Here is a 12,940-nt window from a genome sequence, read left to right as displayed (position 1 = left end):
CAAACCTCCAACCTGCAAAAACTCGCAGAAGCCATAGCCCAACCCCACGGCTTGGAGGTGGGGAAACGGAGGCAAAGAAGCTGAGTCTCCCAGACAGGTCTGCGTTGGGACTCAGCCAGCCAGATTCTGGCTCTGGCTGGTGCTCCTTCCTTGCCCCCGGCGGTCCCCCACCCCACCCCCCACCTGGCCTCCCTGACCCCCCTCCTCTGCCTGCAGGATCTCCACGGCTCCGTGCAGCGCGTGTGCGAGTTTCTGGGCCGGCCGCTGGGTGAGGAGGCCCTGGGTTCCGTGGTGGCGCACTCAGCTTTCGGTGCTATGAAGGCCAACGCCATGTCCAACTTCACCCTCCTGCCCCCTACCCTGCTGGACCAGCGCCGCGGTGCCTTCCTCCGGAAAGGTGCGGGGGTTCTGGGGTTCCAGGCCACACTCGGGCCACCACCTGGCTGTGCGGCTTGGGCGACTTATGTAGCCTCTCTGGGCCTCAGTTTCCCTGGCTGAAACACGTGGTTGTTCCAAACAGAACTGCCTTCACAGAGTCACTGTGGTCCTAGGCACACAGCAGGTGCTTAGCACTGCCACCCGGGCAGCTCCAAAGGGGAACAAAACGCCCGCATGCACTGCCATGGCCAGCACTAGGAGGCTATGTGGGGTCTCCTCGAACCTTTTTTTTTTTTTAATTTTTTAATTTATTCATGAGAGACACACAGAAAGAGGCAGAGACACAGGCAGAGGGAGAAGGCTCCCCTTGGGGATCCTGATGCGGGACTCAGTCCCAGGACCCCAGGATCATGACCTGAGCCAAAGGCAGACCCTCAACTGCTGAGCCAACCAACCAGGCGTCCCTTCTTGAACCTTTCCTAGCATCAAGTTTCACCCCAGAAATATTCAAGTATTAGATTATGGGGTGAGGGTGGGAGTGCGTTAGCTTCCATTCCTTTTTTTTTTTAATTTTTATTTATTTATTTATGATAGTCACAGAGAGAGAGAGAGAGAGAGAGGCAGAGACATAGGCAGAGGGAGAAGCAGGCTCCATGCACCGGGAGCCCGATGTGGGATTCGATCCCAGGTCTCCAGGATCGCACCCTGGGCCAAAGGCAGGCGCCAAACCGCTGCGCCACCCAGGGATCCCTTAGCTTCCATTCCTTCCAGAATACCACACATCTAGCACCTTCACACAATCCACGTTTATTATTCTTTTACAGTTCTGGTCAGAAGTCTCAAATCAGTGTCACTGGGTTAAAACCAAAGTGTCAGAAGGACTCTTCCTTCCGGAGGCTCTGGGGGGTGGAATATATTCCTTGCCTTTTGGGTTTCTAGTGCCATGTGCATTGCCTGGTTCGTGGCTCCCATTTGTCCCCAAAGCGCCATTGGAGTAAAAGTCCCTTTTGCCATGTAAGGTCACATAGTCACAAGTTCTAAAAACTAGGACGTGACCCTCTGGAGTGAGGATGATTGATTATTCAGCCTACATGGGGAGCCCCCCAGACCTCACGAGAGGCGTTATATAATATGATGGGTGTACACTCAAGACTCAAAATACCATGATCCAAATGCCATTGGCCCCAGGATTCCAGGTAAGGGGTGGTGCCCCAGGTGGGCATGGGGCTCACTTCACCCCATGACAAAGTGAGAAATGAGAGGCTCAGAGGGATCCCCGCGCCCGCCGGGGCACACGGAAGGGGGCAAAGTTCATTGTGCCCTTTGCCTGCTAGGTTGCTGCGAGGGTTAAGGAGTGGACCCCATGAATCCAGGGCAGCCCTTTGGCATGTTCCCTGGCACCGGGTGTGGGAAAGCATTCATTCCCACTGTCAGAGCCATAATGGAGGTAGTGTAGCGTGTGGCAGGAGCCCTGGGGTGAGGAAGCCCTGTTCTAGCCAGGGAGGTTAGGGACGGGTCATAGTGACACGGTCACACAGGTGGCACTGAGGCAGGAATGCAGGATGGGGAGGTGGATGTTCTGGGTGGACAGATTTAAGGGGCCAAGTGGGTAAATTAGAGGAAGGCAACAGATCTACTGGAGGTTCAGGTAGGGGAGGGGGGGGCCTAGGGAAGAAGGGGGGAAAATGATGCCCAGGGGTCTGGCCAGGTGACTGGGGACAGAAGCTGCCACCATTGGCGGTGAAGCGGCAACACAGAGATGAAGGGGGTGGGGGTGGGGAGGTGCTTCTGGGCAAGCCCGGAGGTGGGAAAGGGGGGCGGGGAATGCTCCGCTCTTCCTCACCTGGCCGTCCCTCCCCCCCTCCCCCCAGGGGTGTGCGGTGACTGGAAGAACCACTTCACGGTGGCGCAGAGCGAAGCCTTCGACCGCGTCTACCGGGAGCAGATGCGGGGGATGCCCACCTTCCCCTGGGACGTCCCCGAGGACGCCAGCCCGGACCCCGATCCCAGCCCCAGCCCCCCCCAGGCTGGATCCGAGCCCCTCCACCCGTGACGCTGAGAATAAACGCTTCGCTCCTGCCCCGACTCGGATGCGCTCTGGAGGTGGCTTGGCGTGGGCGGCCGGCAGGGGGCGCGCGAGGGAGGCGGCGGCCGGGGTGGGGACCCGGCTCCCAGGGCCCCGGAGGGGACAGGGGACGAGGTCTTCTTCCCCGCTGCTCACACCAGTGGGGTGGGTGACTGCAGGGAGGCAAGCGCCGGGCACCTGACCCCCACCCCCCAGGCCAGGGGTGCTGCGGCCGCGGAGGAGGGGGCGGGGACTGCGTTCCTGGGTCCTCTACTAGGCTGTGCAAATGCAAGATTCTGGCATAAAGCAGCTTTATTCTGAGCAGAGGTAAAGGGAGCCCCAACAACTCACCCCTTAGCACCCACAAAACAGTCCCAGCGCCCATAGCCCTGATCCATTGCCCAGCAGGTGTGTCCCTGGTTATTCAGCCCCAGTCCCTGGATGGGATTCCGTCTGCTTCTCTGCCAAGCTGTTTACCCACAGCTCCTGAGCATGGTGGGTGCAGGAAGCTCCCCCACTTTGTCCCAGGGACGCCCCACCTTCACCCCGCACAATGCCGGCACTGGGGCCACTCAGCCAGGCCTGTCCTCAGAGGAGTTCTGACCTGGCCCCAGTAGGGTATGCACTCTTCTAGGATTCCAGCTAGTCGAGACTTTCTGCCCGTTTTCTAAGCTGTGACACTGGCATCTAGAGTGAGCACTGGGCCTGCCCAAGTTCTAGAACAAAGAGAAAAAAAAAATCCCTTCCACTTTCCAGAGACCCAGGCCAGAAGCCTTGTCCAAGTCACCGCATGGAGGCAGGGGGCTTGGAGCTGCCAGTCAACAGGCAGGCCCAGTGACGTTTCGGCTCCGGTCAGCGAGGCCCCCTGAGTCCTGCCTGGGCACCCCGATCTGGCTGCTGGACTCCTCGGGGTTCCAGGAGTTTGGAGGCAGCATCTTCACCAAACCTCCTTCGGGTTGGGGACAGATAGCGCAGGCGGCGAGCCGGGAGGAGGGGCAGGGGGCCGCCCCAGGGCTGGGACCGGCCCACAGGACGGGGTTCTATCTCTCCCCGGGGAGCCCCTCCGGTGCCCCGCTGCCTCATCAGGGCCTTGGCCGGGGTGTCCTTGGAGCCCCAGGACATCTTGAGCTGCAGAGGGTAAGAAAGAAAGGTGAGAGAAGGCTCCAGGGCCTGAGTCCCTGGAAAGGTGTGTGTGTGTGTGTGTGTGTGTGGTGTGTGTGGTGTGGTATGAAACTGTCAGGGAAGGTGAGAAGCCTCCAGAATGGGGAAGGGAAGTGAACTGAGAGGCCTGGGGCCCCCGACCCCCAGGAGGCCAGCTGCTGTGTTCCCCCTGCAGCTTTGCAGTTGGAGAGGAACAGGAAGCTGCCAACAGCTGCCCCAGGGGGGAGCAAATATTTGCCAAAGGAGGTGATGGTGGGTGAGGGTGGCTCTGGACAGGGGTGGAGGCAAGGACCTTGCCCCCACCCTGCCCAACCCTCTCTCCCCTGGACTGGAATCAAGGGAAGAGATTCCTGGGACATTTCTCCCTCACCCTTGGAAACAGATCCATGACCTGTTCCCATTTAGCTGATGGGAAACTGAGCCTGAGAGGGGCACGACCCCCAGAGCAGCTGCACCCCGGGTCTGCTGGCATCCAGGGCGAATCTGCCCACTTGTCCCACAGGGCTCTCTGCTCTCGCCCCTTGCGGCAGCCCACTTTACAGCTGAGGGCACTGAGGCTCCATCCAGGGTCCCAGAGGATTAAGGCAGGCTTTGTGGGAACCCCAGGCTCTCAGCAGCTGAGGGGAGGGGTCTGAGGGGAGGGGCAGAGACCCCTCCCCAACACGCTGACAACACTTGAATCCAGGAAGCCAGAGGCAGAGCATTTTAAAAGCTGCCCCGGGGAGGGGGGTGGGGTGGGGCGTGGAGGTGGGGGTGGGGGGCACCTGGGTGGCTCAGTGGTTGAGCATCTGCCTTTGGCTCAGGTGTGATCCTGGGGTCCTGGGATCAAGTCCCACATCGGGCTCCCCGCGGGGAGCCTGCTTCTCCCTCTGCCTCTCTCTCTCTCTCTCTTTTTTTTAAGATTTATTTATTTATTTATTTATTTGCCTCTCTCTCTCTCTCTCTCATGAATAAATAAATCTTTAAAAAATTAAATAAATAAATAAAAATAAGTAAGTAAATAAATAAATAGATAGATAAATAAATAAATAAAAAATAATAGCTGCCCCAGGGAGGCCACTGGGGCTGAGTTCCAATTGCTCCCTCATGACTCAGTCTCCCAAAACTGAAACGGGCGGGCGGATGAAATGGATGAGCTGTAATAACATCCACCTCAGAAGGTCATGGCAAAGGTCCACTTTCACCACCTCTGTGAAAGCGCCTGCAGGTGGCACAGTGCCCACAGAGAGATGGTTGTTTTGACCTTGGACAAGTCACTTGACCTCTCTGAACCTCTTTTCCATCTGTAACCATGAGCCTGAGCAGAGTATTACCTCACTGACCTGGGATGAGGGTCTCATGAAATGAATATAAATATATCCCACTGTGGGGACTTATCGCAGTGCTTATTAATATTCTACTTCAACCTCCCCTCGCTGACTCCTCCTTCCCACCACACCGAGACTGCGGACATTGCTGCACCCATTAGCTGGATGAGAACACGGAGGGTTCAGAGAAGGCACATCTCTGCCCGGCTCTCACCGGTCAGGCCAGGATTCGCACCCACGGGGGCTCTCGGGGTCCCTGGCCCAAGCCACTCAGTGTGCCTCTGCCCAACACACAGTAGGGCTGCAGGAAAGGGTCCCTGGGATCGTGAACTCAGGTGGGCACTTTCCCCGCACCCCCCGTACCCCAGCTCTGGTCTGGGGCCTGGCACATAGTCAGCTCTCAGCTGCCCCATCCTCTTCCAGCTATTGTTTTGCTCAGGCCGGCCACCAGGTCTCACCTCGCTGTCACCATCACTGGAGCCCGACAGCTGGGACAGGCGGCTCAGGTCCCATAGAGAGCGGCTGGGCCGGGCCGGGGGGCCGCTGGGGGTCCGGGCACGCTGGACACTCCTCAGGATGTCACTCAGCGCCGGCCCTGGGGTGGCCGGGGTCTCCTGCCTGTCACCCTCAAATACTCGGCAGGCAGCCAAGCGTTGGGCCAAAGGGCCGTCGGGTGGCGGCGGGGACATGGGGGCCACAGAGCGGCGTCGGACCACACGGTGGGGGTTGGGAGCCAGCTGCAGCCCCCCCACGGTGCTGACGAAGGGGCCCAGGGTGGGTGCGGGTGGGAGCGGCCAGGAGGCCGCATAGAGTGTCCGGAACTCTCGGCTGAAGGCATCGGCAATCTCACCGGTCAGCAGGGTCACCAGGCCGCGATGCAGGCGTGAGTCACTCCATGTGAAGCTGGGGGGCACGCAGGGAGGGGTCAGATCTCTGTGCAGCCAGGAGGGGGGGGCGCCCCAGCCTGGACACTATTACTGATCCCCCACTTGGTCCCAGGGCAGGCTGTGTGACCTTAGGCAAGTCCTGCAACCTCTCTGGCTTTAACACCCGCCAGCACCACCACCACCCCGGAGAATGGGAACAGCCCACGCACCTACCCAGAGGGTTGATGTGACAAGAGTTAAGCTACTTTAAGTACCATCTGGAAGCTGGCCTCTGCCCCATCCCCAGCAAAGGAGTTATCAGTGCCTCAGTTTCCCTCTCTGAGAGGTAGGATTAGTTTGCTGACCCCCACGAGGCCTGCTGCTTTGACTGTGCCTGCCTGTTTGCTCATCTGCAATATGGAGCAAAGAAGTAGGAAGATTGGAAGGAGCGAACAAAGGGTTGAGCTCCCTGCGTGGTGCCTGGCTGGCTGTGGTGCGCAGCGCTCCTAGGGTCCTTGTCATCAGTGTCGTCACAGTGGTGGTATTTAAAGCATCCAGCATGAGTCTTGGCACACAACGGGTGCTCGGTAAATGCCCTCTTGGGAATTAAATGAATCTGGATTCTATTCCCGGCTCTGGGGACCTTGGCCATGGCACCTTCCCTTCCTGAGCCTTGGTTTACCCATCTGAAAAACGGGCTCCCCACTGGTTGTGCACCTCTGCAGGCTCAGCGCCCAGAGAACCGATGAGTCAGTGACCAGGAGAGCAAGCGTTGGTCCGATCGTCCTTACCTTGGCGGGGTGGCAGTGTCCTCACGCCCTGGCAGGTTGGTGGGCCCGTCTGCCCACAGATTGTGACACCCCTCCCCCCACCTGTGACCTCACCCCTGGAGGGGCCAGTGGGAGCCCTGAGGGGTCTGTGAGGTCACCCCATTCCGCTCCATATAGACTCCCATCAGGTAGTGGCTGCTGGTTTGTCTCCATCCTGGGGAAGCTTCTGAGACCCGAGGACTCTCAAGCAGTGGTCACAACGGAGTTCCCAAGAGGGACGTGGAGCGTTGGGACCCGAGGACCCTCCAAGCGCTGACCCTGGGAGGCCAGACCAGGGGCAAAAGTCTCATAGGCCTCAGGAGCGTCATTCAGCAGTTCCGGGAGGCCCAGGAAGCCCACGGCCTGGCTTGGGCACCGTCACCGCCGCCAGGCCACCATGGTCCTCGGCTGGCTGCTGCTTCTGGCAATGGCTCTGCCCCCGGGCACCACAGGCGCCAAGGACTGTGTGTTCTGTGAGCTGACCGATTCCAAGCAGTGTCCCGGCATCCACATGCAGTGTGGCGACGATGAGGACTGCTTCACAGGCCATGGGGTGGCCCCAGGCCTCGGCCCTATCATCAACAAAGGTTGCCTGCTGTCCACTTCTTGCGGCCACGAGGAGCCGGTCACTTACATGGGTGTCACCTACACGCTTACCACCACGTGCTGCTACGGCCACATGTGTAACAGGGCCCCCAGTCCTGCCAGATGGGAGGGGCGGGCCGCCGGCCTGGCGCTGGGTGTGCTGCTGCTGCTGCTTCCACGTTTGCTGTGACCAACCTGAAGGGCAGGACCTGGGACTGGTGTCCCGGATCCGCTGCTCCCCAAGCCCCCCGCCTCCACCCCTTCTCCCCATTAAATGGCCAGAGGCCCTGGACAACCTCTTGTGGCCCCGGCTTCATCCATTCTAGGGCTGTCCACCCGGAGCCCAGTGCTCGGCGAAGCATCCTCAGGCCTGATTCAGTGGTGGGGAGCCATGCTCGGTGGGTTTGGCTGTACCCCTACTGTATTTCATTGGTTCTAAGACGCGTATCTTTTCACATTTCGATCAGGATGCTTCTTTTCATTGGTGGCACCTCAGAGTCGATGAAATATGGTTAAAACGAACAATGACAATAATAAATGACAGCTGATGTTTACGGAGCACTGCTTATGTTACATGCCAGGGCACCGTGATCTCGCTGAATCCCTAAGCAAAGCCAGGAAGGTAGATGCCATTCTCCAAATGGGGTCCCCGGACCATCCAGGAGTTAGCCAGGGATGCCAATTCTCAGACCCCGTCCCCAGCCAGCTGAATGGGGGCAGAGGGTGGGTGGTGCAGAGAGGCTCCCAAAGTCTGTGTTTTTAACGGGTCCTCCATGTGATTCTGATGCAGGCAGGCCTGAGATGGAAAACCACCAGTGGGGAGCACTGGTAAAAACAGGGCACCTCTGTCCCCCTCCAAGGGACAGTGGCAATGTCTGCAGACACTTTGGGTTGCCATAATAGGGGAAGGGGAGTCGCTACTGACATCTACAAGGCGGAGACCAGAGAATTGGGTGCAGCTTCCTACGACCTGTATCATCCCATCCTGTAGAAGGGGAAGTGAAGCACAGAGAGGTGAAGTCAGTTGCCCAAAGTCACACAGCTAGTAGCCAGCAGAGCTACAGTTCAAAGCCAGGCCAAGAGACCCCAACATCCAGGCACCCCACACCCTCCCCCACTGTGACCCTATGAGGCAGGTGCTGTTATTATTCACACTTTCCAGATGGGGAAAGTGAGGCGCAGAGCAGGGAAGGCACCGGCCCAGAGTCAAGGTTGGTCAGACCCCAGAGAAAGGAGAGGAGGGATGTGGGCCACCGGGTCATTTGCATACCAACTCTTCTACTTTTTTAGAGATGCTCAGAGAGGTGGAGTTAACTCAAGGCGGAGCTAGGACTCCAATCCATGTCCTCCTGGTTCTGAAACCCACACACAAATTGTGGGCTCTGTTTCCCAGATGAGGGGCAAAGACACAGGGTCAAAGAGATGACTCTCCTCCCTGCAGGCAGGCCTGGCTCCACCCCGCGGAGGTTCGGCCCTATGGTACCTCCTCTACCAGTGAGAGGGAGGGCTTAGACCCGTTTCACAGACCAGGAAAGAGATGCTGGTAAGGGGGATGCCAACTGCTCCCCTCGAGGGTTGGGGACAGACGCTGGGAGGTGTGGTGAGGGGCAGGCGCACCTGTAGGATCCGGAGATGACCCTGTGGCCGTCCAGCAGCACAAACTTCTCTCGCACGTTGCCGCTTACCTGCTGTCGCCAGCGGCTCTGGAAACTGCAGCCCCGTACAACACGGATATCTAGGTTCTGGAGTGGAGGGGGGACACCGTAGCTCAGGCCAACCCCATGCACCTCCGCCCATTGCCCAGGGCTTGGGTGTCCCTCCAGGCTGGTTAGGAAAGGTCTGTCCCAGCTTCCCCAGAGCCACCAATATTGGTCTCTCTTGGAAACACCCCTAACTCAAAGGGACCCCATGGGAAGACCCACCTTTAATTCCCCCAATGCCAGGGGCATCAGATCTCAGAGGACCCTCTCGGCTGGCATCTACCTTGATGAGCTAGGACGCAGTGGAAGGGCCTGCCCCCACTGGCCCCAGTGTCAGGGGAATAGGGACTTGGGTCCCTCCTGCCAGGCTCCTACCTCAGTGGCCCAGGGGTTCACTCCCAGCTGGTGGGCCAGGGTCAGGAAGGCAGGCAGTTGCTGGCGGTCCAGGAGGAGGTAGACAGGCACCCAGCGGCGTGTGGCAGCGTTTACCAGGTCCAAAAGCAGGTCTGGGTCAGTGAAGATGTCCATGACCACAGCCACTAGCTGGGGGGCGTGGGGAGAGGGGCTGTGGATGGAACCCGCAGACCCGGGGGGCATCCAGGGGGTGGAGCCCTGGGAGTGAGGGACTCTGAGGGTGGGAGTTTAAAGGCCCGGCCTTGACAGGGTGTCCAGGGGGCGCTGCGGGAGAGACCCCCAGACACAGACTGCTGCTCAATACAGCGCCTACATGTGAAAGAGACAAAGACTGTCCTTCCTGGAGACCAAGGCCTCTGCTGCTGGAAAACTCATCATGATGACGTCTGCACCGGCAAGTGGCGTCCCGTGAGCTGTGACACTATGTGGAGGCCCTGCTCCAGGGCTCAGTGGGCCAGATGCCCTGGTAGGGCAATGTGGGCAACTGCACGGCTGGGCACTTGGGGGTGCCGTGGATACCAGGGGTAGGGGGGATGACCTGCTCAGCCACCCAGGGGAGTTCTGGGGACTCAGGGGCTGAGGGCCTGGGTCTTACAGGCAGAAAAATGAAGCAGTGATGACTCTTGACCCACTGGCCAGACAGCCTTGGTTCAAATCCCCACTTGGCCATTTACCATTGAGAGACTTAACCTCCCGTGCCTCAGTTTCCCCAACTCTCCTCACTTGGTATAATAAGTACCAACCTCACAGGACCCTCTTAACAATTATAAATGTTAAGTCATGTAGAGCACTTAGCGTGGGAGCTGGCAGGCACAAAGCTGTTATATAAAGAACAGACAGGGCACTCGGGGGGCTCAGGGGTTGAGCATCTATCTGCCTTTGGCTCAGGTCATGATCCCAGGGTCTTGGGATGGAGCCCCATGTCGGGCTCCCTGTTGGGGGCCTGCTTCTCCCTCTCTCTATGTCTCTGCCTTTCTGTGTCTCTCATGAATAAATAAAATCTTAAAAAAAAAAAAAAGAAGAACAGGCTATCCAGGGGGCCATAGGGGAGACATCTGGGCCCTCTATGGGAGGAAGGATGGAGACACTTACCCTAGTGGTAGGGTGGGGTGCTGGGGGGGTAGATGATTCGGTCCAAGGGGCATGGATGCCTAGGGGGACCCAGGCCTTGGAGAGAGGATGAGGATGAGGCTGGGGGATGTGGACACCTGTGTCCCCCCTCCTGAGAGGTGTCCCAGGAGGGCATGGGTGAGATCCCCAGGCCTCAGGGGATGCACCACTCCCAGGTCCGGGAGCTGGCATACAAGGATGTCTGGGTCTGGGGAATGGACACCGGGCCCCTGAGACCCCCACCTTGCAGGCGGCCTGGATTTCCTGGCGCACCAGCTCCTTGAGGGGCGGGTGGCCCTCGTCGGGTGGCTGGGTATACAGCTGTGCCCGGGTGATTCCCTTCCAGGTCGGGTCCTCCGGCCAGCCCAACCGTAGGGTGGGCACCTGCTCCTCTGACTGTCCCGGCCAGTAAGTCAGGCTGCCGGAGTCCCCATCGGTGGCAGTGGCTCCCTCTGCTGCCCTGCTGGGTGGCTGCTTGCATGTGGTCCAGGTTTCAGCGGCCGCCGCCAGGCTCCGGAGCTCTTCCCCACTCAGGAAGGGCCGCAGCCCCTCGCGCTGCACGCAGGCCTGGAACGCCTCTTCGCCCTTGCTCAGCAGAGCCTCAAGAGCCAGGCGCTGGCCCTCGGAATACAGGAAGCTGGGGCTGGCCTCAGTCAAGGGCAGCCCCTCGGGCCCTGACCCCACTCCTTCCAGCGCTGCCAGCTGGGAGGCTGCCATTGGGCTGCTTAGGTGGGAGGACCGTGCAGCTGGGTGTCTGAAGGTTTGGCCGTCTCTGGGGGACTGACCATCTGGGGTGCGGGTGGGGGTCTCCTGCCAAGCAGAGTCTATGCAGCGGTGCCAAGGCTTCCAGGGCAGCTCTGTGAGTGGCACCCTGTGTCCCTGGATCACGTCGTGACAATCAGACTGCTTAGGGTGTGGGCTGCTCAGACTGACCACCCACCTGCCTCCAGCCACCACCGTGGCAGGCTGACCACCTGACACCGTCCCCAGCTGTGTGACCCATGAGCTGCTCCTCTGTGCTCCCACCACACGACAATTTCCAGTCTCCTGGCCACTCAATAACCCCAACTGACCCGTTTGCTGGTTCAGTCTTGGTCAGGCTGAGGGCCTGGCTGTCCTGGTCAAAGGTCCGGCTGACTGCCCGACCATCTCCAGGCAACAGCAACAGGCTGTCTGCCTGTCTCCTACCACCCAAATGTCCCTAACCAAAGGCAAAGTGGGCTGCCTATCTGTCCCCGACCTATAGCACATCTAACTGGCCCTCTCCAGCCATCTTTTGGATCATTTGGCAAACATCGATTGCTTCCAACTAACAATGTCACTATCTGACCACCCGGTGGAGCACCCAGATGGGTCCAGCAGAATGTTCTTCCTGACGACTGGTGGCTGGCTCACCCCACCGGCTCTCACTGATTGACCATCCCAGGCATTTCCCCTTTGGACCTGCTCTCTGTTTGGGAATGGGCTCCAGCCCTAAGTCTGGGCAACACCCTCCCCCAGCCAGGGAATGAGGTCTCAGTCTCTGTGGACCGGGGACTCTGCTCCTGGGCTTTCACACCCACTTGGGCTGCTACAGTGGAGGATACACTCAACAGGAGCTTTCATCACCATGGAAGTGGCAACAGCCCATCTCACTGGAGGGCCTGACCAGCCAGTTGCTTGGATTGGCTGCCCATCTCCCAGCCAGAATGGTCTTGGGCTGCCCTCTGATCTGTGCTGATCCCTGGCCAAGCTGACCTGTCTGGGTTCCTGCCTGAATCCAACTATCTCCTGCTAGCTGACTGTCCACCTATTCTTGGCCAAGGACCACCCTTTAAGGCTTCTGACCCAACCTCTGGACACTGGACCCCCGATTCCTGCAAACCAGCAGCCCTTCCTTCCAATCACACACCCAGACGCTTCATTCCTGCACACCACAGCGACAGGGCCTACGAAGAGAAGAGGAATAAAACCAGGACTCCCTCTCACCCCATCCAGCTCCCCCAACGTGTCCAAATCCCCATCCCTCCTTATCTTGCCTTTTCGGAGGTCAGAATAGGGGTCTGGAGACCTCCTGCAGTTATTTCTGCCGTTCTTCCGCCGTCTGGCCTCATTCATCAGGTTTTAGCCTGGGATCCGGGGAACCCAGCCCCTTAAGTAAACAGAGGAGGGCCCACAGCAGATCCCTGGGAAAGGCCCTCGAGTGCCGAGTGCCGGTAGGGGAAGGCGCTAGCCCAGGGCACACACTCACCGAGTTACTGCCCCAGGGCCCAATGGCCCGCCAGATTCAGCTTTTTGAAGAGGGTAACAACTCACCTGTTCCCACGTACCCCTCCCCCACTGCGGGCCTGCCCCCTCCTGCACTTCCCGGTCCACACACCGCCCACTGTCCCCAGCCCGGAGGAGCAGGTGTGGCTAATCCGGGGAATTGAGCAGCTGCGAAAACACCTGTCATCCGGCCCATTAGGGGGGCGGGGCTTTGGCCTTAGTGGGCCCGTAAGGGTCCAATAGCACAGGATCGACAGGCACGAGTCGGAACCGCCAGAGGGCGCCTGCAGGTAGAGCT

General features: G+C 59.2%; 3 protein-coding genes across 3 annotated transcripts in view; 2 read left to right on the top strand and 1 right to left on the bottom strand.

Annotated features, from left to right (window-relative positions):
• SULT2B1 (sulfotransferase family 2B member 1) overlaps positions 1-2,463 on the top strand; it is a 35,274-nt gene extending 32,811 nt beyond the window's left edge. The window contains exons 6-7 of the mRNA XM_055310288.1: positions 217-397; positions 2,250-2,463. Of these exons, the coding sequence (XP_055166263.1) occupies positions 217-397; positions 2,250-2,431 (363 nt within the window). The 3' untranslated portion in view covers positions 2,432-2,463. The remainder of the gene's footprint in view (positions 1-216; positions 398-2,249) is intronic.
• A 168-nt stretch (positions 2,464-2,631) lies between these two features.
• On the bottom strand, positions 2,632-11,112 carry FAM83E (family with sequence similarity 83 member E). The gene is made up of 5 exons (XM_055311014.1): positions 10,639-11,112; positions 9,247-9,414; positions 8,789-8,913; positions 5,370-5,814; positions 2,632-3,571 (listed from the first exon to the last, which is right to left on the bottom strand). The coding sequence occupies exons 1-5, from the start codon at positions 11,110-11,112 to the stop codon at positions 3,296-3,298; spliced, it is 1,488 nt and encodes a 495-aa protein (XP_055166989.1). The 3' UTR covers positions 2,632-3,295.
• On the top strand, positions 6,984-7,719 carry SPACA4 (sperm acrosome associated 4). The gene has a single exon (XM_055311015.1). The coding sequence runs from the start codon at positions 6,984-6,986 to the stop codon at positions 7,359-7,361; it is 378 nt and encodes a 125-aa protein (XP_055166990.1). The 3' UTR covers positions 7,362-7,719.
• Positions 11,113-12,940: the final 1,828 nt, after the last annotated feature.

Source organism: Nyctereutes procyonoides, unplaced genomic scaffold (assembly GCF_905146905.1).
Source record: "Nyctereutes procyonoides isolate TBG_1078 unplaced genomic scaffold, NYPRO_anot_genome, whole genome shotgun sequence".
Classification (NCBI taxonomy): domain Eukaryota; kingdom Metazoa; phylum Chordata; class Mammalia; order Carnivora; family Canidae; genus Nyctereutes; species Nyctereutes procyonoides.
This window is presented reverse-complemented; position numbering and strand designations above follow the sequence as displayed.